Here is a 27221-nt window from a genome sequence, read left to right as displayed (position 1 = left end):
CCCCCCCTCTGTTCTCTCTCTCTCCTCTGTGAAAGACTAGGAATGAGGGTGTGTCATTTTCTGTCAGGCACCTGCTTCAAGTATCAGCACGTCAGTGTTCCAGTCGCACCAATCAGGAAGCTGGACGACAGTTTTTGTGGGGAGAGAAACTGTGAGGTTGGAAAAACTGAGTATGGGACTGGTTTCTATTAGGCAACTTCCCGGAAGTCACGCATTACCTGTATGAATAGTCTGATACACTCAGTGAAAACAGTAACTTGTTCGCTGTAGTTTAATTTATTTAAGCACTTGACTTACAATAATTATTAACACTTATTCCAAGATGATGATTTTATATGACAAATAAATATAACACCTGACAACACTCACTCTGTACAGGCTTAAGGTAATACTGAGAGGGAGAAAATCATCTTTTTTAAAGTACCTTGCATAGGAAAATGTTTTTTCCAGTTTATGTCTAGGTCACATCTGACGCTGTTTGCTGTTTGTCACATTAGGTACCAAACCAACAGAAAACACTTACTAACTTCCACCCAACACATTTACCACATCCTCTCACCAACGTCCTCTAAAAGGGCGGTTCTCAAACTTTGTTGATCAAACCTTTGTGTGCTGCAGGGGCAACATGGCAGAAAATAGTTTGAGGGTTGACCCCCATCTCGTTTGCTAACCCTGCGTCACTTCTCTTCTTTTTCTGTTTGAAAAGTTTGCACATGACTAAAGTTCTACCACCCTCCTGGTTATTCAGTAACTAAGAGCACACATGGTCTGGTTTCCTCTTCGACTTCAAACCCTAACCCACAGCTCAGTCAACCATTTCATTTCTTTCTCCACTTCTTTCTTTTTATTATTGCAGTATCCTGATGAAAGCAGAAGGGTTCTACTTCCTGTTTGAGTGATTATGCCCTACAGGAGGACAGTAAAAACGTACTTACAGTAAATGATTCCTTAACAAAGCGTCATTACCTCTTCTACACTGCGTATGACTGTGCATTATTTTTTTAAGGAGGGACTAGAAAAAATGTACTTCAAACAGCATTCTTACTAAAGGAAATGTACCACACGGCACAGATAGATTAATGAGACATTTCACAACGCTTGCTCAGTCTGTCAGTAAATCCTGTTGATTTTTTTCCTCTTTGTAGTCAGCACATAAAAGCGACACATTCATCAGAGAGACAGAAAATGTACCTTGGAGAATGTTAAGTAAAGACTTTTGCCACCTTTGTACCTATGTATGCTGACAGCTCCAGTTTTAGATCCAAATGTCAGATGTTCTCTACAGGAGGCACCATTCAGGAGTTAACTGGGTAAAATTAAAGGTCACAGCACTTCCTGATATCTGTAAATTATTGCAAGAAGGGCTGTATAAGAATGGAATTAGGCCTATTGTGGCTGTAATTTCATTTAAAATTTTAAATACATAAAAAAAAGGCAGCTCAGTAAAGTGAACATTTCTCAGAGGGATCAGGGCGTGACGTTTTCGTGACCATCACAGCAGCGTGGGTGCCTTGCTGGGGCGTCCCAGTGCCGGGGGGGATTTGCTCCTCAGCTCCTTGCTCTTCAGGCTGACAGGCTGGGCCACCATCAGAGCCGGGGCGGAAAGATGGTGAGCGGCGGCCTTTTGCTGGTGAGCGCTGTTGACGTAACTGGAGATGAGGAGGGTGATCTCTCTGATCTATTGACAAAAACAAAGCAAGAAGGGGGAACTCAGTATGTGTGTGTGTGTGTGTGTGTGTGTGTGTGTGTGTGTGTGTTCATGGTGTCTCCGTGCATGAGTGAACTCAGTCAAAGAACTTGTTATGGTTTGTTTCAGCTGTTCAGGGAGCTTGAGGACAACCCTGTCGACAGGTGTGGTTCCTCAAGAAGACACAGTACTGATGCCTGATGACTGAAGCTGCTGATGTACAGCATTTTGTGACATTCAGCACATTCAAGTTCTTTCATATTCACAATCTTTATGCAAAATTATGACAAAAATGGTTTCATGTGGGGGTCATCAGCTTTTGTTTGTTCAGTTTGTTCCTAAATCTGTCAAACTGTTCGTTCTGTTTTGGGTTTCTTGTTCAGTGTTTCCTGTTTTGAGAATTTTACAACAATGCGTTCCTGCTCTTCTTGTGATTTAGTCCATGTGTGCTGTACTGTTTTATACATGTTTATTTAGTGTCAGTTCTTTGCACCATGTGGGAAGCATCTCAGCGCATCCATTGCTTCCCACTGTTTTTTGGCTCATCTGTGTTTCCTTGGAATCTGCCTTATTTGTGTATGTTGGACCGCTCTCTTGCTTTTGACTTAATAAATCTTTGATCTGCACTACGTAGTGTCTTCATTCAGGCCTTTCCTCTTGTGTTCCCTCTTTCCCTACATGCAACACTGTTAAAGTTTTAACTTAGCTTAGCTTGGCACAAAGACTGGACATGGTAAACAGCTAACTGTCTCCTGGCCTCAGACTCACATTTAAACTGTTGAAAGGCTACCACTGGGCTGGGCTGAGTCTAACCCAATTCTCTGCTTTTGCTAAACCTACTAAACAAATATAGCAACCATTATAATCTCATAATTCATGCATGCATCTGAACAGCATTTTTCTGTTTTACAGTCGAGATTTATCTGTTTCAAACATGTAGGTCATGATGTGATGAAAAACATTCATGCAAGTCTCATCTCACTAACCTTGGAGGCGTCCATAGCGAACAGATGCTTCTCTGTAGGTTTGTCTTTGCTAGTGTTGGTACCGATGCTCTGTCCCACGACCAGCATGAAGTCCTGTTTGCAGCCTCCAAACGTCATCAGGTTCTTGTAGGGGTGGGACACCAGCGGTTTCTGAAAAGAGAGGGGCACAGAGACGTGTGTTATGACAGTGATTGTTCAGACAAAGAAGGTGGAGAACAACATGGAGCCAAAATTCATATAAGAGCTACACAATAATATTCCCCAGATATTCTTGTGTACTTCTATCTTCATCTTTGTGCAAGTAAGTTTCACATTAGCATTTTTGAAATATGACATGCATTTAAAAATGTGAATCCAGTGACAATGTATGTGTTGAGCTGAAACATGAGAGTGTGAGTCACCACAACAGAGTGAAGACTTCCTGTGTAAAAGCTGCAGGAAAACACAGATACTAACAACAGAGTTATGCTCCAGGACACTGATACCGTCTTCATGCACCGCCAGCCAAATACGTACACCTTGCTCTGGAGAGGATGTGATGGACTGAACACAGAGAAACAGGAAGTGAGAACAAGTATTTAAATTTCTCTTTTCTGTTAACTGAGAGTTTATTTAATTCATATCTGGGCCTTTATTTGATCCACACTGTATCATGATGTTATCGAGAGAGCAAATAACAATACTTTGTTACAATCTTTACATCTGGCCTGACGATAAGATAGCTTTTATTTACCAGAGATTGTAGTGCTTACCTCCGCTTCAAATAATTTGGCACCAAAGAAAGGCCACTTCCTGGCAACGGTCAGGTAGATCCTGACACACTCCGGTGAACTTCGACCTCTGAGCGAGGCCCAGCGGGCAGAGAGGCGCTGCAGCAGTTGTCTGAGGGAAGGAGGAGAGCGTGATACATTCATCAAATTCATCTGATTTGATTTTGAAATTTGCTGTGCTGCAAATGTTTGAGTATGAAATGTTTGCAGGTTGAACAGCCAAGTTTCGGTGTATTTTTGTACCTGAGCTGCTCCTCAGATGTGCTCCGGCGGTAATGTTTAGGATAGAATCTGTCCAGAACCTGTTTCAGGGTTTGGTTAGACTTCGTTGGAGCTGATCCAGGAGCAGAGAAGGGACGCTCAAAATCCCCAAACTCCACCTGAACACAGACACACGTTATAGTGTTAAAGTGCAGCACAGAAGAAATGCTGCAAGTCAAAAACAAATGATCTTAAATTATATTAAGACTTGTTTGTACTTTCATCTCCTTCCTTTAAAGCCAACACACCCTGTACAAGTTTAAAAGCAGTAAATGTAGTACTGACCTGAGCCAGCAGGGCAGCCATCTCCAGAGCCAGTTCCTTGTTGACGGGGAAGTGTCCAGCCACAATGGCCTCATTAGTCTGATAAGCCAGCAGCAACCTCTCCCTTTCTGACTCCCCCCTGACCTGGAGAGAGAAGTACAGCCTGGGGGTGGAAAGGTAAGGACAGAGATGATAAAACAGAAGCAGATAATGAGGCCGACAGGCTGGAAAATACAGACATTGAAGATGGATGGATGGAGGTTTATGTTGTGTGTAAACTACAGCTGAGCTAAAACATTTAGCATTGCATTGACCTCCATTGAATAAATGAAATTTTGCTATATTCCCGTAAAGTGAACCATTATCAGAATTCTTGATATCTTCTGACCTCCTGAATGAATTTGTGCCCCTGTAAGATCGATGTAGGTGTAATTCAGAAAGTAACTCACTCTCATACTCTAATACTTCATTATTATTGTTTTTATTTATTACTTCTCATACTTTACTTTATTACTTTTTGAGGAAATAAATTCTCTACTTTACTACAGTGAACTGTTCCTGTTATTGCTGGTAATCTGTCTGTGCGGTTCTGCATTTGTCACACCTTTGTAACGAGGAAATCTGATTTAGTCAGTCTGGTCAAATTGGTCAACACAAGCATGACGTGCAACGTTTGAGACTAGAAAATCTTGTGATTGTATTGTAATGAAGTGCATATTACAGTAAATAAAATGATATAATAAATATTATATTAACAAACACTGATGTAAATAAAAATTAAACTAAAGCTAAACATCTGTAAGGAAAAACTGAAACAGAACTATGAATGTTAATCTGATTTTTCACCACAGGGCTGTGTGGCTCCTCCTCTACCTGTTCTTGTAGGTGAGGCGAACTGTCCTGGTGTTTTCTGACTTGCCGGTGTGCTGCTCCTTTGACGCTTGCTCCCATTTGGAAATGATGTCGCAAATCTGGACATCGTGTGAAAAAAAAACCCTATTTGTGTTAAAAAATCTAACACTTGTCTTCATTGTACTCATCGCATGAATGAATGAAAGGTTGCACCTTGATGCCTCCTTGCAGGCAGTGTTCCAGCTCTCTCCCAGTAGGGTCATCAGTGTACAAGCTAAAACCAGAAAGCCCCGTTTTCCTCATGCCCGTGTCCTGGTTGAGGCGACACTGGAACTCGTCCACTGTGGTCGAAGCATCGAAGCTCACTACCTATGGACGGTGTATTTTTTAAATCAGAAGAAATAATGGTCAGGACAGTTAAACTCCTTCCTGTTTTTGAGCTATGATGTGGAGTCTGACTCTAAAGTATGTTTAAAGGTCATCCTCAGAGGACCACAAATGTCTACCTGTTCATCTTTAAAAACACAACCTGTCTTTTCACTTTTATGCCGACGATTACAGTTATAAAGCACTTTTTGCACTTAAATGACAGCAAAACTGAATGCATTTTTTTTGGTTCACCATCTACGTCAAATGTTTTCACCACAAATCTGGCCCCTCTTTTTAAACACATGTTAAAAATCTTTGTATACCGGTCATGGGCTCAAATTTGACAAACAGATTAGCTCTGTTGTCAGCACGAGCTTTTTTCAGCTCCGTCTCTTGGCCAAAGTGAAGTCTTTTCTCAGTCGGCAGGATTTCGAGAGGGCGATTCACACTTTCATCAGTTCCAGACTGGACTACTGCAATGCCCTTTACGTTGGCCTCAGTCAGTCCTCAATTTCTTGTCTCCAACTTGTGCAGAATGCTGCTGTCCAATTTTTAACAAGCACGTCCAGATGCGAACACATTACCCTTGTGCTGTCGTCACTCCACTGGCTTCCAGTCCATTTTAGAATTGATTTTAAACTTCTGTTGTTTGTTTTTAACGCCATTAGTGGCTTGGCCTCCTCTTACTTCTCAGAGATTTGAACTTTTCGCCATTGTGGCAGAGCCCTGCGCTCTTCGGATCAGCTTCTGTTAGAAGTCCCTAGGTCGAGATTTAAACAGTGGGGCGATCGTTTTTTTGCCGTCACTGCTTCCAGACTGTGGAACAAACTGCCCCCTGACATCCGCACTGCTACTGATCTCAGCCTTTTCAAATCGAAGCTTAAGACCCACTTTTTTAGATTGCTGTTTCAATTCTGACCAGGGCAGTACTGTTTCTCAGGTCTACTCATTCTGTCTGCTCCGTTCTATGTATTTCTGGAAGGTTTTTAATACCCTGCAGCGCTGCAGCACTACAGCACCTTTAATTGTATTTATTTGTTATGTATCTGTTATGTATTGTTTTATGGCTTTGTTGTATAGCACTTGTAAAGGACTATCCAAATAAGCTTTATTTATTTATTTTTATTTTGATCTAATATTTGTGGAGATATAGACAGAAACTGATTCCCCTCATGTGCATTTGATTCTGCTGCTTTGAAACTGACTGTGACAGAATACACAGAGAGGTTTGCCCACAGCTGATCCTAGGCATTACGACTATGTCAACACTTTCTGTAAGCATGCACAGGGAGAGGCAGGGGGAAACAAAAACAAAAACAAACACCCCCGCAGCAGAAACCTTGACTCAGAACATAGAGGTAGATGATGGTATGGGAGTGAAGCGTGTGAACATGTGCATAAACACAGAGACTAGACTTCACTTTTATTATTATTGATCTCCCTGTGTGGTGTGTTGTTACCTGGTAGGTGTTATTGAGGAAGTGAACGGGGACGCTGAATGGCAGGGAGTGATGATAGGGATTCCTCAGGAGGATGGACAGGATCTCCATACGGGACGGCCTGGCCTGCCTCTCACCCTTTTGCTGGGTCCGCTCCATAGAGCGCTGGCAGTAGATGGCATACTTACCCACCTCAGTCCTAAGAACCACAGGATGACAATGATACAGTGATGTGTGTACATCATATACAATTACACACACAATTAATTAAAATTAACTTAGAGGACATTTCAAACTTCTTCATCATGTTAAATCAGGTTAGGGCTCTGCAGTATATACTGTAATCTTTATGCTTGTGTTCGGGATCCTGCTGTCTTCTCACCTGGAGTCCCCGTGTCTATTGAGGTGAACCTGGAGCAGCCAGAGGAACGGATGCTGAGGCAGAAACAGACCCACGCACAGGGCTAGAAACTGCCAGCCCTGAAGAATGACATAAAAACACACGGTCACCTGACACCTTTTCTACAAACTGTCACACATATGAGAGAGAGAATCTGTCAGCAGAAGCACTGTAGCATGTGAGGAACCTCATTACAGACTGTTTCACTGTGAAACTATTTGTCACGACTGTAGCGAGTTTTGACTTTGTGTTAATCAGCTTCAGTTTCTTCATCACAGAGGAACTGCTGGACTGTTGTGACACACTCTGCCTTTAGATCCTGTGGTTGTCTGAGACATACTCATACAATGGTATTTGAGATCTCTGAAACTAACATGTATTGCTGAACACTAACTTTACGTTTCTGTGCTCTGCTGGTGTTACTGGTTTATCTGGTTATTGCATATTTAAGGTCACATGACTCCAGGGTGACAGTGGACAGAGTCTGGCCCTTAAAAACAAGTCTAGATTCCACTGAGAGGAATTTCTGAGAACTTGATCTGTGCATTTGGATGAACATGCCTTTAAGTGTCAACGTTTAGTTTTGAACTGACTGAAATGCTTTTAAACAGTTTGGATCCATTTTAATGTTTCCAAGCATTTATTGTTTAAAACGTATTTACTGAGTGAATTTAGTGAACCCTGATGATTCCAAACTTTTCAGACATCCTGTACCTCTGGTTTCAAATGTCAGCATTCCCGGTAAACAACACATACTACTGCTGCCACCGTGTGGTGAAAAGGCAAACCTGCAGCGGTCCTGCGTGGCCGTGTGGCTGCCTCCTGCGGGTCTGTTTGATGAGCTGGCAGAAGAACTCATTCTGAAGCTCGGGGTGGGCCAGACACACCTGCAGGGCACTCTGGGCCAGTGAGACATGGTAGTCAATGGCCGGAGCGTCAATGGCCACATTGATGAAAAGCTGACAGGTCTGAAGAAGAGAGGTCATACGTAGAGATGAAAAGAGAGACACAGGAAGAGAGAGGCGACACTTATGGTTCAAACAACATGTGTGTACCTTAAAGAGTTTAACGGCTTCTGTCTGCAGAGCCTGTGAAGGCAGGGTGGTGAGAGGAGACAACAGAGCTTCCTTACTGAAACACAACATGGGATGTCTCCAGCTCTGAGAGTCTGAAAAACAGAGAGGCAAACTGCTAGCTGCAGGCAATAATAAGCACGTCATGCAAATATGAAAGCAAAAAATAGAGACAGAACCTGAAGGGTTTCATAAGAAATAATTCACTACACAAAGAGACTTAAATAACAATGAAAGAACAGAAATGAAGTGAAAAAAATGTAGAAAAAGATCCGATGCAGAATAAAGAGGAAAGGAAGATAAATATGGAGGCTGTTCTAAAGTATTTCCAACAGTATCTTTTTTACAGATCTTATTTTGCATGTTACATAAACAAAGAATAAATGAATTTGCTGATTTGTGTTTAGAGCTGTGACTTTGTCACATCTTCAGATGACATGATCAGAACAACTATCAGGGCTGTATTGATTCCTGTGTGATGCAATATGTAGTGTAACAGTCTGCTGTTATGAAAACACAAAGAAAGACACAATGACAATAAATAATTGGTGAGACTGACTTGGATCTCCATCCAGTTGGAAGAGTTTTCCCACCAGTTGTTCGAACTCAGTGCCGACTTTACCCACTGTGGTGCCCGCTGCCACAGACAGATGGTACAGCCATGAATCCTACAGAGCCACATGCATGAACATGAGTGGTACCAAAGGCACGTGAAATAAACACAGAGGACAGAATCAGACCTTATACCATAACTTATAATGAGGAACACTTTGTTAGCATCTTAAAGGGGAACACATTTTCTCCTTTCAATCAAGTTTCTGAAAAGCTGTGCTAAATCAACAAAATCTGTAAGTGCTGTGAGGCACAGGAGGTAATGAAGATCTGTTTATAATATATAATAGAAGAAAATGTATGAAAATGACCAGTGACATACAAAAAGAGCACTGTACACAGAAACTTCAACAACAGAAAATACAAGAAATGAGGCAGAAAAATTGTGTTTTCTAAAAAAGCGTGTCACACTGACCTTTTCATGGCGGGACTCGATGAGCAGGTAGGTCGGGCCTTGCTCCTGTGGGTGGATGGCGATTGTGAAAGGTGTGGACTGTAAGCCCCGCCCACAGGACTTCAGGTCATCATCTGAATCTCTTGACCTGTCTACCTCCTCCACCCGGGCCTCCCACAGCTTAATCTGACCCAGGGGGAACTGGGAACACACACATGAACACACACACACACACACTCAAATCAAATGGTGACAGCTTTTGTGGCACCGCTGAAATGAAACTCTTCTGTTGAACCGTTTACAGTCCAATAATGTAATAATTTAAATCAGACCATGAAAAAGAATTTCATTTTTCTCACTTGCCTTTCAGGGCTCTGTCTCTATATCCTGTAAATCTTTAGATCTTTAGATTTAATGTTTAAACTTACCTTGTCCTCTTGGCTGCGGAAATAGTATAAGGTTTTGCCAATCAGAGCACACCAAACCCGCTTAGAGTATCCATGCTTCACCTGCCGAAGACAAAATACAACTACGGTGATAATCTAACAGGAAACATGCTGTAGAAATGTGGGTGAAATTAATTTTTCATTTTTCAGTCAGTGCACAGTTCAGGGTCATGTTGGAAAACTGCAGGACCTTGATGAGCAGTCCTTTCATGCCGGGGCGAATGTCCGGCTGGGTGAAGAGAGGACTGGCAGCTTTGACCCTGAGCACGCTCTGCAGCACCCTGAGCCACTCCTCCAGCAGGTTAGGAGAGTCAGCCTTCAGGTAGTACACACGCTTTCCTGTCACTATCTACATAACAAAAACAAAAAGGGAAGGTGAATCGAAATCCTCTTTTGCAGCACAGTAGATTCATTTAATAGCGGACGAAGTCTTTAAATCAGGGCTGAATACCTGGAGAACTTGTTTTCCGTCTCCACGAGCGATGCTGCTGGTGGCGTTGACCTCGATCTGTCCCTGAGGTTTCCTGATCACGTCACTCTGTGAGACAAGGGTTAAGTTTTACATCTACTGAGCTCCGAACATACAAACGATCTGTCAGGAAAATTAATTGAGTAAATAATAACAAGAAACTAAAGATATTTAGTATATAGTGTGTATATTAAAAGTGCCTAAAATGGATAGATCCAAAAGTTTCGAACAGTTCAAAAAGATATTTTTTGAAGCAGCAAAATCAATAATAAAGTGTAAAAAATAAACCCACAGGTGATTTATAGTAGAGCAGCTCTCCATCTTTGAGGACAAACCAGCGTCTCTTCCAAGTTTTCTTCCAGGTCTTCACCATCTTCAACAGGTAGCCTGATTTCTCCATTGGTTCCTACAAGACAGACCCCTGTTCAGTTCTATGTAGGACAATGAATAAGATCTTCCTAAGTTTTCCTAAGAATACATGCAGGGATGCAGGTACACGTTGGCTCACACTCTTGCCGTTGTCACTGGCTGCAGAGCAGGTCTTGGGTAGTTTCTGCTCTGGTTCAGAGCACTCTGTGTCGGTGGAGTAGGCATCAGGAGGGATGGCATAGTCACTCTCTGATGTCATTGAAGACATGGACACAGCTGGAGGAGAAGAGGAAAAAGTGTTGTTGACTGTGGCCGACATCAAAAACCTTCTGGTATACCTGTGTGTGCTTGTACCTCTCTTGAGAGAGCGCGGGCTGCCTGGGCTGCTGTCTTTGCGGGAGCTGGAGGAGGCGTGAGAGCTGCAGAGGGAGCCGTCCTCCTCTCCTGAACTAGATGACTCCTCGGAGCTGGACGACTCGTCTGAGAACGGGCTGCTGCTCAGCAGAGTGGCTTTCTGCAAGACCCAAAGCGGGGCGGTGGTCGACACAGTGTTGATGCACAGAAGTTCACAATGTAGTGTGAAGCAGCACTTACCCCCTTCAGAGTAGTGTAAACTGGAGTAGTCATGTTTTTATAGATGAGGGATGTGTACATTACGAAGGCAGGATAGGAGGACTGGAGGGAGGGGTCTGCAGCACAGATCACACAACAGTTAGTTATTCAGCTGAACGTCTCTATGGCAGAGACAGTGTTGATAAATGACCTCCTCTTTCACCGTCTTACCTTTGCTAGCAGAGTCTGTGCACGACGTCTCAGACAGTCGGATTCCTGATTTAGCCACAGCATAGATACGACTCTCCTGAGAACAAAAAAGATAATGAGTTATCAATTAATATAAAAAAAAAACAAACGAAAAAAAAATTTAAGGAAATTTCCAGGGACACACACTCCATGTTCTCTCTGCAGCAGCTATTAAACTATTTCAAGACAATGCTAGATTACAGTAGTCATATTTCCATCCAAATGTATCACAAACTCAAACTGAATTTAGAATAATCTGACAAAATAAAATGTGAATGAATGCTACTGTTATGTGAATATTAAGAGATCTTTCATGAGATCAGCAGAGGGTGGCGCCAATTCTCCGGTCGGGCACAGCGAGGTTAATTAAAAGATTGCCAGTTGAACTTTAACAGATGAAAAACATGGATATAAGATTTCTGTTTTATGTGTTAATACATATGTATTTATGTATCAGATCTGTGTGGAGCTATCATGGATGTATTAAGGAACTGTGGGAGCAACAAGGAAACAGCTGATCAGTCATATGACAGAAATGTTCAAGATATTAAAAGAAAGTCTTATTATTATTAGCATGAACTCTCTTTAGAAAAGGCTAAGATCACCTCAAGTGAGCATAAAAACTTATAAAGTTCTGCCATACTTCAAAATACTAATAATAATATTTATGGAAGGACAGCTATTGACTGTCTATAGGCTGTATACCCATAATCAATCTCCCTTTAGGTCAAACACTGGCTGCTCTTACCCAGGAGGGCAGCCTGTGTAAAGGGGGTGTAGGAGGTTTGTTTCCAGGTCCTGAGCTGTCACAGTCTTGCCTCTCTGGGCTGATCTCCGTACCAGCTTCAGTCGAACCAGGTGAGGTCTGCAATGATGGAAAAGTAGGCGCAGCTTGTGAGCTGGTGAGGCCTTGAAGAGGTGTGTCTCTTCCCGTCTCCATGCCAACCTCCTGCTCCTGGTCGAGGTCAGTTTCCTGTGGTCGGAGCGGGCGCAGCATGCTGAGAGCGTTACGCGTTTGTCCGTACGCTGCCTCGCTGCTGATTGGAGGCTGGCTCAGGTGTTTCTTGGCCAGAGCCACATTCATCAACCCAAACCCAGCTGGTGTCCGCAGCCGGGGCTGTTTGGGTGAGGCGGGGTTGTCCCTTAGGTCCTGGGGTGGGTTGGGTCGTTTAGGGGTGAGGGCTGGTGTGAGGATGGGGCTGGGGGTGTTAGGCTCGCTGGAAGATGACGAGGAGTCAAGCCTCTGTGACTGGAAACGTTTGTTGAGCTCCTCAGAGGTGCAGTCCTCCAGCTTGGCCCTGTGCCCGTCCTCACCTCCCTCCTTACACCCTCCCAGTGTCCCATCCGATGACCCCAGCAGGCTGAAGCCGGGCCGCTCAGCACGCTGCATGTCATCGTCAAACAGGGAGCTGCTGTCGTCCGAAGCGGTCAGGTAGGTCTCGCTGCCGGGCCGGCTGAACTCCAGACCACACACTCCACCTCCTCCTCTGCCCTCGCACAATCCTCCTCCCTCCCCCTCTGAGGCAGCGCTGGAGAGGACGGAGGAGACGCCACGAGATGCGGGTGCAGACGCACTCTCACCCAGGCTTTCAGACGCACTGTCATCCTCCAGAGTCTGGTCAGGTCTCTGGACTTTACCGTCTGTCCCAGAGGAGGCTGTGTGCTTACCAATCTTCTCTGTCAAAGCAGATACATAAAACATTTGTTAATAACGTGATAATTTATCACAATCCTTTTAAGTATATTTTCATTTTTCCATACAGTTTTAGTTCTAAGTGAGGTGCAGTACGTGGTAAAATAGTATGGCAGTGAAAACCTCTGCCTCAGACACAATGGATATGACCTAATGGCTAAAAAAGGTCTTCTGAGTCACTTTCCATTTTCCACTATGAAAGCGCGCCTTCCTGTGTCCAGCTCTTTCCCAGAAATCTGCTGACTTTCCATATCCATCGCTGTGACTCTATGGGGACTCACCAGTTTTGTCTCTGCACTCTGCAGTCTCTACCTGGGTGCTCAGGGTCCTCTGGGAGGGTGCCGGTCCCGTAAGGACCTGCGGGTTCTTCCCCCTCACCTGGAAACAGCCGAACGTCAGGCTGCTGAGACGCTGGGCCTCACCTGGTCTGCACAGGACTCCCCGTCCACCACTGTACTTCTGCTCAAAGGCTGCAGAAACAAAAACATATTACGCATGCAGTATGTGTCTGCGTGTATTATCAAGCTATCTTTGACATGAACAAACGTGGATGCCTCTCACCTTGTACTTGTCTCTGTAACTCCTCGATCTGAGCCTCCTGTTGCTTGTTGGTTTCTCGCAATGCTGCGTTCTCCACCTCAAACTGGAGAATCATTACTCAGATTACATTCCGCCACTTCTCCCGTCCATATGAATCAGTTCAGACAGCTTTCTATGTAATGCCATAATGTATTTACCTCTGACAACTTCAGCATCACCCATTCCTTGATCTTTGCTGCTTTCTCCTCCACTGTTTTGGCATCCTGAAGTCGGATCTGTTTCTGGTGAAAGAAGGCAAGTTTGGTTCAGGATGCACAAAAATCTGTCATGTTTCTCTCTGGTTAAACACCATTGAATATTTTGCCGCACATTCATTAGTGTTCTGAGGAGGGTGAAGCCATAGTTGTCCATTTTACATGAGTGGATGGAGTAATACTTTAAAATACATAATTACACAGCTGTCCCACCGGTCTGTGGGTCAGTATTTATTACAAATCTGCAGCTCTTCTGTGGCTCATGTTGATTTCACAGTGATCCTTACTCTTTAAAGCTGAGCAGTGCAAGTTCAGTGATGTATTTAAATAGTACTTGGCCATTATTTGTTGGAGCAGAGTAGTCTTACATGTTATAGTGTTTATCCTTTGCTGGACGGGCTGCTTTAGAAGAAAATGGGGGCATAAACTAAGAGTATAGCCACTTCTTCAGAACCCACGATAAGACTGCAGATAGATGGAGAGACTTTGAAGATATATTTGAATACATTTAGAAAAAATGAAGCTGAGGAAGACAAGGAGGTCAGTAGCATAAAACAAACCTATCTTAGCATTTGAAACAATGTGCATTCTATTCTATTGACTCTATTGACTGTGAAAAGCAGTTATGCTCTTCTTGTATCTTCCATCTTCTTATTTAAGGATTATAAGAAATCTTTCCATAGTGGACACAGAGTTTCTTTTCCACTTGAGTTTGGCTCTCTTTCTCAAGCTTTAGTGGGAATATGGTGAGGTTTTGATCAGGGCGGAGCATTTCCATGTTTTGTCCACATTCCCAGAGCCGCTTTTCAGCCAGGAGTGCAGCTATAGCTCCAAAAGTTCAAAGATTCAGAGTTTGTGTTGTTTGTATGTGTTTTTGTGCCTGTCTAAAGTCTTACTGAAGGCCAATCTACAGTCTTCTACAGAAACGTCCACTGGCGCTACATCTGTTGCTCTGATAAAACTCTTTGTGTGTATGCGTTTTACCTGTTCCTCCAGCTGCTGCTCCAGCTGGGTGATGACATCCTCCTTCTCTTGCACCAGGGCCTGCAGCTCCTGGCACCGCTGAAACAAACGCACCTCTGAGTCTCCGGACTGACTGTCTGGAGCTTTCAGCTTCTCCTCCATCCACTGCACCTGGGATCACACACACGTATACTGTATATATACTTACACATGCAAACATTTAGCGGCATATGTATCCACTTTTGTTTGGATCCTTACCTGTTGGTGAGCGGTGAAGGCCCGTTTTTCTGCATCGATCACCTGAGTCTCCAGTTGTTGTATCTGGGAAAGGCAGAGCAGACAATTATATTTCATATCGCCTTATTAAACTGAACCTTTTCATGCACCGCCTCATCTGAAATGTATCTCCCCTCAGCTTTCTGAACAAAATGTTTGCATACACATAGAGGTGATACATCAGCTCTGCTTCAGTCCCAAACACTGAACACAACCAAATAAAGACAAAGAAAGTGCTGCATGCCAGATCTGAATGAGAACACCAGTCAAGATAACACTGCTGCGCTGGAGAAGAGCAGCTGCTCTGCAGCTGGTCCTTGGCATCCACGGCTCAAAAGAATGTGTAAAATCACAATTTGGATACTCCGAGTTCACAGACATATTTTAACACGCACATTTACATTTTGGGCATTTTGCAACAATTAATCCCTCATTTACAATCTCTTTATAAATGTCTAGAAGGTTTAGAACTAATTGCTTTCATTTGTAGCACAATCTACTGATATTTTCTATTACCTTATAATGGTGTAATTCATTTATTTTCCATAGCTTGCATTCTTATGTATGCTCAAGTAATAACAAATACTAATAAGGATAACTTGCATTCATATATCATCTTTTAAATGACCATAGGGTGTTTGTCTTAAATATTTTAACCAGTTTATCGTCATTGTGTTTGTGGCATTTTATTAATGTTATAAATTGTGTTTTAACATATTTGTGACATGAAGTCAAATCAAGATGATTAAACTGATGAGATAAGAAACTGAAAATTAAAAATTCTGTCTCAACAATTGTTGAATTGTCAGAATAAGAACAGAATATTTACAATGGCCTAAATCCACTGCTGCTTTTATTACTGGGCCTGTAATATTTGTGGCCTTCTCCATCTGGGTCCAACCACTGAGCCTGATAGAGTTCCACCCTGGCCTCCGTCTTCAGCTGCGCTCCACTACCTTTACAATGAACAGACAGTTCCTTGGAATAAGGCAGTCTGGATGGCAAAGGAGCTCTCTCCTTGCCCCCCAACCACTTTTACCTCCCTCCATAATCGACACCTTATTTCAGATGTGCAATCATAATGTTATTGACTCTATTATTGGAATATTCCTCTCCTTTCTACAGTTGCAGAGTAAATTTAGTCAGATTTCTCCAAATCCACATTTTTATTAGATTTAACACATCTTCCTTTCATAGACTGTCTGACAATAAATCCATGGGATCTTTGTTCTCCTTCAATCCTCCAGCTAAAGCAGCAATATTATTGGTATATGATTATTTATCTAGTTTGCAGAACACTTCCTTATTTATTCTGAGATGTGTTTGGGAGAAAGATTTGGGATGTCCTAACTCTGTGTCAAATAACCCATCTACTGTAAATCTACTGTCCAAACTCTCTCGGATGTTTTTAGGTGATAGAAACTGATCTGTTGATTGGCATATTTGGGGTCCCAGGAGAGGACTGTCCTAATTACATAATCGAACCATCATAATGTTATTAGCAAGCTGGCTAATTCTTCTAGTCCGGAAAACCCCACAGCCTCTGTCTCTAAAACTAGAGAAACTGAGGTTTGTACTTTGTGGTTCTGCCAATAAATTTGAGAAAGTGACATCTTTTCCAGGACTATGCTGAATGTGAGCTTTAAATCACAGACAGTCATTGTTCATTTTTTGTCCTTTTCACTTTTTTCCTTCAAATGATCTGTATAACTGAAAACAAAACACAAACAATGGTACATTAGCGTGCTTGCTTGCAGTGGCATTTATCAAATTTAAGACCTCCTTCACCTCCTCTCCTCTCCAGTAGAGTCAATAGTGTCATTCCACTGGCTAGCTTTACCTCTGTTTGTGCCAGAAGGTTAGAGCCCAAAAAATGAACAGTACTATCTAACAATCCTTAACTATAAAAAGCAGTGCAGACTGCCAGTTATTTCTGGCAAAGGGTCAGTTTGTTTACAACGCCTATACGTATGTCCCCGAATTGTGAAGGTGGCATTATTTCTGCAGAAGTGCTGCATATAGCACCTTTAATGATGATGAGGTGCCACATCTGTAAAGGTACAACCAGCTCTTTGTGTACTGAGATCAGAGGAGAGCATGTGGAACCTGGTAGGAGTGTGTTAAAACTGCAGCAACACCAAAGGTCACAAAGCTTGGATACACACACACAGACACTGATAGCGTACACGCTAAACGCGCACATGCCCGAGGGTGAAAAAGCCTGTGGGAATGGAGGAGAGGGATGACTTTATGAGCAGCATTCCTCTGAAATTCCTCAGCTCAAAGTGGCGGAAGCAGCAGAGAAACCGGTGTCTTCGAAGGAAACTCTGTCAAACCTCAGTGGCTTTAAGAAGGAAAATATGTAGGAATGTCGATGGAAATTCTCTGCGTAGCAACTTTACAACCTCCATGGTTAGAATATTTTGCTACATGTGCACATATACACGTACAAATTATACCAGATCAGAGGGCACTTTTAACAATCCCTGTGGGGAGCTGAGCTGACTCATCAGAGAATCAGATGTAGCTAAGAATAGGACAGAGTACAGGAGATAATGAGGGGAAGTCATTCATTGGAGACTAAATATATTTACACCCTTCTTCTATTGTGATAAGCCTTTCTTACAGCTTAGACAGCAGAGCAGCTAAGAGCCAGCAGTGATTCATATCAACATTGTTTAGCAATTCTACAACTATTTACTGCTTGTAAGTTTAATTTAATATGCTTAATACTGATTAAAATGTTATTTAATGCAACATTCTGTAACTTTTCTTTACTAACATTATGACGTGACATTGACAGGTGAATGGTGTATGCATGTATGTATATATGTAATTTTGTGCTCTAGGTATGGTCACCCACAGGAAATGCGCGATGTTTCAAGGCACTAAGTCACACACAACCAACTATTTCACTGATTTTGGCGAACTGGATCATATTTCATGGAGAAAATGACACACACTTGGTGAGTTTCCTGATGGACAGGAACCTTTAACTGTTGCTAAATTAAGTCAACCGCAAAGCTAGTTAGCTCAGTCTGTGCTGCTTAGCCTGAGAGCTCAAAGAACTGGGGACGTGTTTGTGTTTGGACCACTGGGAGGAGGAGCGGGGAATGTAACCAAACTAAGCAACCTCTACGGACATAATGGCAGAGGCTAAAAGACTGAAGAGGATGATGACAGAGAAAGCTAAGAAGAAAAACGGAGAAAGTGATCGAGCAAGAAGTGAAAGACGCCGAGCTGGGCTTCTTGCTGTTGGGTTAGTAAGTAATATTAGATGGCTGCTATGTCTTGTGTTGACCTTGAATGATGTTTGGCTGTTAGCAAAATTGTTGTTAAGTCATATTCATTCAACTTGTTAAGTTATAACAAATGATTACAGCTGTCCATATTCATGACAGTCAGAACTGTAAAACTGGGGGCACTGAATGTGATGGCATAACATCATTGTTATAGGAATTTTTAAAGAAAAACCCCTAAATAAGGAAGACTGGATTCAAAATATCAAAGTTTAAGTTGAATTTATTATTCTCGTACAAGAAGGAGCATTTAACAGTGCAACACACAAAAAGGGGTTACAGAGAAAAGGCTCCCTGAGGAGCTCTAACAGTTGGTTCTTTACATTTTTTAATGGGCTGTCTTGGACCCCTCCCCACTCATACAGATAATATCATAACGTCCTTTTTTGTTTTTCTGCTCAGTAAGGGACATTATGTTCCTTATCCAAATGATACTTCCCTAACCTGTCTCTCCTGTCCTTGTACTATTGATTTATAATTATCTCTCCCTGCCAGCCTCAGTAAATCAGAGGCTAAATAAGGGAAGTGCATGAGACATTATATGAACTAAAACATCTGAACCCCAGTATAATCCTTTTTTTTTTTTAACAATTATGTTGCTTTAATACTTGTTAATAATAATACTATATAATATGATATAAGAACATGGAGATAAGCATTAACCAGTTATGATGGTGCTGCTGACTGCAACACTGTCACAGCAATCTCACACTAGTTCGTAGGTGTACAACACGTTGGATACAGAAGCATTTTATAGTGAACATTACTGAAGAAAAATGTATCCGACTTTTGGAAATCAGCTTTGAGGCTTTTTAATATCTTCTATGATCCACTTTTTAAGACTTTTCAAGACCAGCAGACACACTGCATTATTAAAAAAAACAAAAAAACTCCAAAACGTAACTTAGTTTTACAATGTAATTTGACTTTGCATAATGTTTAACTGGCAAAGTGGAACACGACTTACAGCTAACACTCTCTTGTAATACGTATCATGACATTCCCAACTACTTGGTGTCCATGGTGGATGTGGTACATGAACTGTAGAAATCAACAAATTGGTACTCAAACAAGTTAATGCCGCTGCTGTTCTGTTTCACAACCCAACTGTGTGTAACCTACCCTGAATGAGCTACAACTGCATTAAGCCGCAGTGTGGATGCAGCTGGTGGAGACTGGCATGGCCGCGCTCCAGTTTTCCTCTGCTTCTGTTAACCAGAGACCAGAAGAAGAAGAAGAAGAAGTGGACCCAGCTCAGTCCAAAAGCAGCCACACCCTGCCTGCCAGAGCCGCTCAGTGTTTCCACTGCGCAATGTTCTCTGGACCACAAGTGGAGGCGAGGCCTTTATGCAGCCACGCAATTCCACTTGACATTTGTGTTTTCACAAATGTCAAGATTTCAGGATACTATATCACTGTATGTCCTCACCTGGCCTGGAAAGGACTGTTATGCATCTCTTATGGCTGTATTTATGCCTTCTTCACATGTGGCATTGGTGATACTGTGCCCAAATTCATCTGTTTGTGCTGATAAAAAACTGCACTGGAGTGGCAAATATAACAACAGCGCAGGTACATGAATTCTCTTCATTTATTTCTGTAGTTGTCTTGATCTCACACACACACTTTCACTCATTCACTGACTTTTGTGTTGTGATCAGAAGAAGTCATGAAAAAGATGAATATATCTAACCCCTCCACACACACACTTTATATAGATCCTTTGCTGCACCACAAACGACAAACCACATGCGCCTCTCTCAATAACAGATATAGCATCTGGCATAGAACAGCATGTTAATTACAGGGCATGTATACTGTAGGCTAAAGCTGGAGATGACACACACAGACACACACACACTCTAGACATAACAACATATACAGTAAAAACCCATAAACACACTTATATATAGGGTGAATACAGCCTGGGTGTGTGTGGGTGTGTGTGTGTGTGTGTTAGTGTCATATCCTGTGCAGCTCAGTTGGGCTGACCAGAGAGAGTTACAGATTTACATTATGGTGACTCCAGAAGGTTACAGCCGAGCTCTCTGAAATGTACTCTCTCACATACACTATGAGTACTCCTGCTGCTTCACTGTGTCCACACACACAAACCCCCTCCCCTCCATAACCTCCGAAAAAATGCTCTATCACCTCTGCAGTCAATTCACTGCTCAGATCCAAACTCCAGCTAAACTTCCATTCCTGGAATTCCACAACTGGCACTCTGTGGCCAACCTCCCCCTGAACTCCATCCATCCGCCCACCACCCCCACCCACCATCGCTCCATCCGCAGCCAGACAGCCAGCTCACAAAGCCTCTTTCTGTAGATGCTGCGACTCACAGTGCTGACCTACAGTTACACAGGTTTGATTCCAAGCATAGTTAGTTAGAGTCAGGACTCATTCTTTAATACTTCTTCAACACCAGCAGCTTGTTAATTGTGAAAAATGTTCAAATGTAAAATGAACATAGGGGACAGACTTGTCCCCTAGTTGTATAAAAAAAAGCAATGTGTGTGTGGAGGGCAAGAAAAAGTGTGAATAACTCAAGGTTAGCTGTAGTCATGAAAGCAGATGCTTTCGTGTGTAGACGTCTATAATTTTAGAAACATATAAAATTATAGACATCTACACACCTGCTGACTGGGACTTATGTGTCCGATCTGACACATGATTGGTTCACATGGTCAGTAAACTCCACCTACCACATACGGGGGATGTTTTGTTTCTTTCCACACGTGAATCAGAATGGTAGACCGAACCAGAATATTCCACTCCACCCTGTGTGGTTTTAGTGTGTGACTACTGCATGAACAGTATGCACATACAGTGTGTGCATGCGTGTATTCTTGTGGGTGTAGTTTCCCTCTAAAAGCTCCATTGTGGAACTTTTCTGCCATAAAATAACAGATTTTAAAACACTTTGATGCTACACTTACTTCAGGTGAATGGTTTCTCTGTCATTCACACTCTGCACCCTGGACATCTGCTCTTGCGCTACGTAACTTTGCACTCGCATGTACAATCACCCATGAGAGGTGTGTAGCGCTTTACAGTCACACACCACTAACAATTTGACTTATGGATCATATTTCATAGAGGTTTTTATAGCTGCTCTGCTTTTGGTGATTTAGAGGGTTTCCTGATGGACATTAAAGTAAACTGCTGCCAATTATAGTTGCTGTTAGCTAATGTTAGCTCAGTTTGTTATCCGGGCATCAAGGGCTATGACTGTAAGTGTTTGTACCACAGGCATTTGGGACCACTTGGTCGAGGATATTTTCAGGCCTGGTGCGTTGTGGAAAGCCAGTGTCATGTCAGAATCTGAGCTGGGCAAGCGAGTAATGTAATATATGGACATAATGGCAGAGGCTAAGAGACTGACAAAGCTTAGTGAAATAAAAGGCTGAAAGACAGACGCTGAGCTATTTGACTTATTGTCATCAATAAAGAAAATATTGCATGTGTATCCAAAGCTTGACATGCAGTATATGTTATTCTTCTGTTCCACAGAGCTCCATTGTTGTCCAAACACTATTAAAAACACATCAGTGAGTCACACTGTTGAACTGGGTGACATGTTCCTTTATTACCATGAACACACACACTGTAGTTTATCTTGACTCAATCCCAAATACACCATCCTGCTGCTGTACTGTAAATACATACTAGAGCACCAGATGTGTATTAATACGCAAAAAAAAAGGCCCCAAACAATGCACCATTTCCTCCTGTTTGTGTAACGTTTGCTGAAAACTACAGTGGCCAGCTGTTTTAAGGAAGTGAGTCAGGCTTTAAAAAATTAAACTATGTATTTATGAACTGTTTTAAAGATGAAGTGTCCAGCAGGCCTCTATGGGTTTGAGGCTGAGTGCCACAATATGGTGATAAAACATCTTGAATTGCAAAAGGGTTGAATGGTATTCATTTCTCATTTGCTTTTCACCTCATTTCAAATGCTGATACATTCTTCAGAGGGGTGAGGTTCAAAGTACACACACACACACACACACACACACACACACACACACACACACACACACACAAAGATAGAACACAAATGATCAGTGAGTGTGTTGGGTTGAAGAGGGGGAGGCTGACAGAAAATGCAACACACACGGCCTCTTTGTCTCCATCATGAGATGTGTAGACTACTAATACAGCTAGAGGCCCCGTTCGTCAAAACTAACGTCCCTCCCAAATAGCTGCACACACACACACACACACACACACACACACACACATAGATATCATGACTTCTCACTTCAGCACAAAATCCATGTTAAAACAGTTTATAAATGACTTTGACTTGACCTGCATACATACACACACAGAATAGCTGAGTGCGTCAACTTACAAACTCACACACACACATACACACTATTTACCAAACTGGGTATTTCCTCCCTTGGGCGGCTCAATCTTTACACAAGGCTTCATTTTTCCTCTCTTTCGTTCTCTCCCCCTCGTTCCTTCTCACAGGCTTTCTAGGACTGCAGCAGTTTGCCAAGTCTACCTGGACTTATGTCCATTTATTTTCACCTGACTCAGTCAGACATTCAAGTTATTACAGAGTTTAAATGAAATCTAAAAGATGGTTGTCACAATAACATCCATCCAACAAGTCATCTCATTTCCCTAATAAAGACATCATTTGTAACAATTCTGCATTAAGTATCTAAAAATGTTAGATGTGTTACATATCGTGTCAGGATGTGTACTTACATCACACCAAATGTTTCTAACAATGTTCAAAACCAAGATGCTAAGATATTTATCCTCAGGTAACGGTGAGGAAATTTCCTTGCTTCTCTCTAGTTGATATGACTTCCAGGTAAACGCAGGATGTGTCGGATATGTGAGGAAGGAAGTCGCTGAACAATGGATAAATGTCATGGGAATAAATCTTTAATACATTACCTCTCTGTGAACAATTTCTGCCTGAGACACGTCAGATTTTTATTGCAGATAGAGGTTGTTTGAAAATGATACTTATTTTGATGTGAGAGACCCAGAGTGGCAGAAATGACTGTACATTGAAGGAGCACAGAATTTGCCAGTTGGGTCATTTTATATATCTTGTTTCAATACATAAGTCAGACCAGTGTGTAGTGACTTATTGGCATTCAGTTGCAACAACCGTCCTAATCCTATGGTTATCATAAAATGTGTGAAACATGTCAAATGATCTATCTAGAGACAATTTATGTTTTGTCCATTCTGGGCTACAGTAGAAACATAGATGTTCAACATGGTGGACCACTCCCCATTCTGAGATAACAAAAAACATCAGTCACAATAAAAACATAGTTGTGCGTATTATTTTCCATTTCTGTGATGTTCTGCAAATAGAAGTCCCAAAATCTGACACACTGGACTTTTAAACAACATTTTAACATCCATCTATCCATTATCTGTAACCACTTATCCCCTTCAGGGTCAGGGTGGGGCTGAAGCCTATCCCAGCTGACTTTGGGCAAGAGGACAAGTCAGCTTATCACAGGGCACATAGAGACAAACAGTCATTCACACTCACATTCACACCTAGTCAATTCAGAGTCATCAATTAACCACAGAGAGAACATCCATACAGGACAAAGTGAATCAGCGACTCCTTCATCCTTTATCTGCTCGCCTCTGCAGTCAGATATTAGGGGGGATTTTGTAGTGACGTACATGCGCTCCCGCGCAGCTTTAAAACAACACGCTCTGGCTGAGGTGGTGGGAGCCACAGTAGAGAAACAACAGCAGCAGGGGTCTGGATGTTAACATGATGAGCTCATAGCATCAGGAGGTCAGCGAGCACAAGGTGACGGTTCATTGAAATAACTACGTCTGAAAGCTGCGCTGTCGTCTGCATACCCTGATAACGCTACAGACCTACCTTTCATGATAACCTTCTGGCAGGTTCACTAAACCTTTGGATTTATAATTAATAGAATGCAAAATGATCATAAATAAAATATCCTGGATGTGTGTTCTGAAAGTATTTTTGTCAGCAATGGTCCTCGAGAAAAGCCGGTGAACTTGGGTTGAACTCTGGACCCTTGGGAATAAATCAGTGATCTTCCGTATGTGGTAAAGACGAAAGGATTACGGCTATTCTCCATAAGATTTACAACAAACACACTGACCAACAGCTGAATGCAGGCTGACAGCTGTGAGATGGTGGCCGCAGTTTAGATGCTGCACATAATACAGACAAGGCAACATACAGTAAACAACGCTGAAGGAGAAACACTTTTTCTGAGTTTAATGGTGTGATTTATAGTGTTGAGTGGAAAATGCTTTAAACATAGTTCAGTTCAACCTGTCACATAGGAAGGATAAGGACAGAAGTATGCAGCAGAGACTTTCACATGTGCTACGTGGGCTGCAAAAACCCACCAAAGCCAAGTTCTCTCCCGGAGTTTGTTTTTGCCGTCCAGCTGAGCTTTGCCTTGACTCTGTAATTGACTGGAGCTGGGTCAATCCCATCATGCAGTGCGTGGCGGAGCCCTGTGGTCAGACTGCTGTTTACATTAGAGCTCTAATCAGCCTCCCTGGAGAGCAGCTTCAGATCTAGGCCACTGAGCAGTTTGGGCCGGCCAGCTGAGAGGGACGGCAGACACACCACAGCTCTCAGCTTCACGGTGAATGCTCTTTACTGTATGAGGACCACGTGTTGACAGCTATTTTATTTTGTTTAGTCTTTGGTGCAATGTCCAAATCTTTCCTGAGATCCATTGTTCTAACAGCAGAGGCAACAGGTACACTTGCTCTTCATCCTGTCCTTGCTCCGTCCTGCAGCCTCAACGGAGGTCGGCTACAATCCCTTAAAGTGATAGTACGGGTTATTTGAAGTGGGGTTGGATGAAGTAATTATCCATCCAGGTCAGTATCCAGTTTGAAGGAGCAGACGAGAAGACCAATATAGAGGCCAAAGTGTACTGGTGTGGACGGAGACAACACCCAGAGTTTTTTGTGCCACATAAAAAAATGAAATATTGGTTTACGTGTGTGCTATATTATATTTTTTTACTGCTTTACTTTGCTGTCAGACAGTCTGCTGGAAAACTGAAGCATTTATATCGATCTGTACTCACTCTACAAAAATATCATTTTAGCTTGCAGAACACAGGAGCTGCTCGTCCAACGCTGCTTCTATCTCTGAGTTTAAAAACACCAAAGTCACACAGCAACACAAACTAACAAATCAGGGCAGCGTTCCCCCAGCAACTCCTGTGTCCTGCGGGGTCAAATCAGGTTTTAGCCTGATGTAAATTTTTGTAGATGGGCCTTTTTTTTAAGTGGCCAAAATACATTTTGTTGCTGCCCCCATCGGTGGTGGTAACCGCCGTCTACTGTCTGTGACACACAGAGTATGAATAAGTACCTCATACCACCCCACAAATGACTTGAACTATCTCTTTAAGTTCAGATCAAAGGTGACATGAGGAAGCACAAGTGTTTTTACCGAAATGCAACACCACTACAACATCAGTCGGTTACAGTCACACAGTGATTGATTATTTGGTCAGACAGGACATTGTAAATCTGTAAAATTAATATTACTGCATGATAATGTGATAATAATAATGTGAACTAACAACACTCTACCCATGGAAACAGGAATAGCAGCACCACCATTGGCCCTTATATAGATCTGTTTATTGAGACGATAGAAAATGATCAGATGTGAGTTTAATCGGAATCATCAATCATAAGAAACTTTTACCACTTTTTCTGTCAAAATTTATCAGCCAAAAGACTTTTTTTTTTCTTCTTCTCTTTTAAAATCAAAAGAAAACCGAGGAAACTCAGGCTAGCATATTCACCATAACATGGCTCAACAGATTTGTTTTTTTGTTTTAGATATGTGACTGCTATTATTTTAATGCTTTTCTTATCTTATCTGTTTAATTTTTGAAGTGACCTTGGGTGTCCTTAAAAGCGCTTGAAATAAAATATATTACTATTATTATTTTCTGTTTTAGGAGCATCAGGAAAATTGTTTTGGCATTTTAAACCATTTAAATATTTGTCCCACACACCTGCACAGTTGTGGTTGTAATTAGTCCTATAATATCAGCCTGAATTTGAAGATATTATTTAGAATATTTCAATCGGTTTTCTCCCTCATATCATAATATAAAGTTCACTTGAGCCAACCTTGTCAGCGGTGAGCTCTCGAATCTTGATGATTTGCACTCTGAACTTCATGAGCAGCGCCTCCAGCACCATACACTTCTCCTTCCAGTCCTCCTGACTCATGGCCTCCTCCCCCTCCGCCATACCGCCCGACTCCACTGGAAAGTGACAGACAATCACAATGAGCGCATGTAGATAACAACAGAGAGATCCTGCTGTATGTTTCCTGTGGGAGAGTGTTCTTTACTTTTTATTTCCCCCCTCCACGGGGGAGGTGATTGATTGAGGTCAACGAGACAGAACTGTCCTGGCTGGTCAGGATTCATCAGTGAATGATTGCTGACGTGGGATTGCAGAAGACAGTTTAACAACTCATGAGGATTGATGCGTGTTTGTGTCAAGTGCATAATCCATCAGTTCTTGAAATATAAATCAAACTTTATAATATTCATCATAAAAACAGAAAACAGTGTCCAACAGCTGTCTACATTACTGGTAAACCAATATACTGTACAACATGTTTCTAACACAAATATGCACTAATACATGTAGAAACAGACCATAAAAAAGGGGGGGGGGGGGACAGACAGAGGGTTTGTTGTTGTGCAGATGTTTTGCCACCAGCCAGCACCTGAAATATTCCATGGTCAAGCCCAGCTGGACCAGTGTGGACAGTGGGCGTATCACTCAGCATAGCCAATCAGAAAAAACACCGTGATGGACTTGCATCATGTTTTCCAGCGCTATCGTCGGAAAACAGGCGGTAAATGCAGAGAGAGAAAAAGAGAGAGAAAGAGAGATGAACAGAGAGAGAAGAGATGAGAGAGAGAGAGAGAGAGAGAGAGACAGATGAGGATCTCTGATGGAGCAA

General features: G+C 42.3%; 1 protein-coding gene across 2 annotated transcripts in view; it reads right to left on the bottom strand.

Moving 5' to 3' along the window:
* Positions 1-837: 837 nt before the first annotated feature.
* Positions 838-27221, bottom strand: part of plekhh2 (pleckstrin homology domain containing, family H (with MyTH4 domain) member 2) — a 28307-nt gene continuing 1923 nt past the window's right edge. The window contains exons 2-31 of one of the 2 annotated variants that reach the window (XM_019257343.2): positions 26598-26689; positions 26372-26508; positions 14901-14963; positions 14664-14813; positions 13623-13706; positions 13447-13528; positions 13167-13355; positions 11941-12869; positions 11175-11250; positions 10986-11080; positions 10746-10905; positions 10531-10667; positions 10315-10428; positions 10005-10091; positions 9744-9902; positions 9536-9616; positions 9129-9308; positions 8661-8769; positions 8084-8196; positions 7817-7996; positions 7011-7108; positions 6650-6827; positions 5034-5189; positions 4842-4939; positions 3990-4131; positions 3687-3823; positions 3426-3555; positions 3130-3216; positions 2674-2823; positions 838-1678 (exon numbers count right to left, since the gene is read on the bottom strand). In XM_019257343.2, the coding sequence (XP_019112888.2) occupies positions 1493-1678; positions 2674-2823; positions 3130-3216; positions 3426-3555; positions 3687-3823; positions 3990-4131; positions 4842-4939; positions 5034-5189; positions 6650-6827; positions 7011-7108; positions 7817-7996; positions 8084-8196; positions 8661-8769; positions 9129-9308; positions 9536-9616; positions 9744-9902; positions 10005-10091; positions 10315-10428; positions 10531-10667; positions 10746-10905; positions 10986-11080; positions 11175-11250; positions 11941-12869; positions 13167-13355; positions 13447-13528; positions 13623-13706; positions 14664-14813; positions 14901-14963; positions 26372-26508; positions 26598-26676 (4566 nt within the window). In that variant the 5' untranslated portion in view covers positions 26677-26689 and the 3' untranslated portion in view covers positions 838-1492. The remainder of the gene's footprint in view (positions 1679-2673; positions 2824-3129; positions 3217-3425; positions 3556-3686; positions 3824-3989; positions 4132-4841; positions 4940-5033; positions 5190-6649; positions 6828-7010; positions 7109-7816; positions 7997-8083; positions 8197-8660; positions 8770-9128; positions 9309-9535; positions 9617-9743; positions 9903-10004; positions 10092-10314; positions 10429-10530; positions 10668-10745; positions 10906-10985; positions 11081-11174; positions 11251-11940; positions 12870-13166; positions 13356-13446; positions 13529-13622; positions 13707-14663; positions 14814-14900; positions 14964-26371; positions 26509-26597; positions 26690-27221) is intronic. The other variant, XM_019257345.2, reaches the window with a different exon arrangement.

This window comes from Larimichthys crocea, chromosome III (genome assembly GCF_000972845.2).
Source record: "Larimichthys crocea isolate SSNF chromosome III, L_crocea_2.0, whole genome shotgun sequence".
Lineage (NCBI taxonomy): Eukaryota > Metazoa > Chordata > Actinopteri > Sciaenidae > Larimichthys > Larimichthys crocea.
Note: the sequence above shows the minus strand (reverse complement) of the source record. Positions and strands in the feature narration are given on the sequence as shown.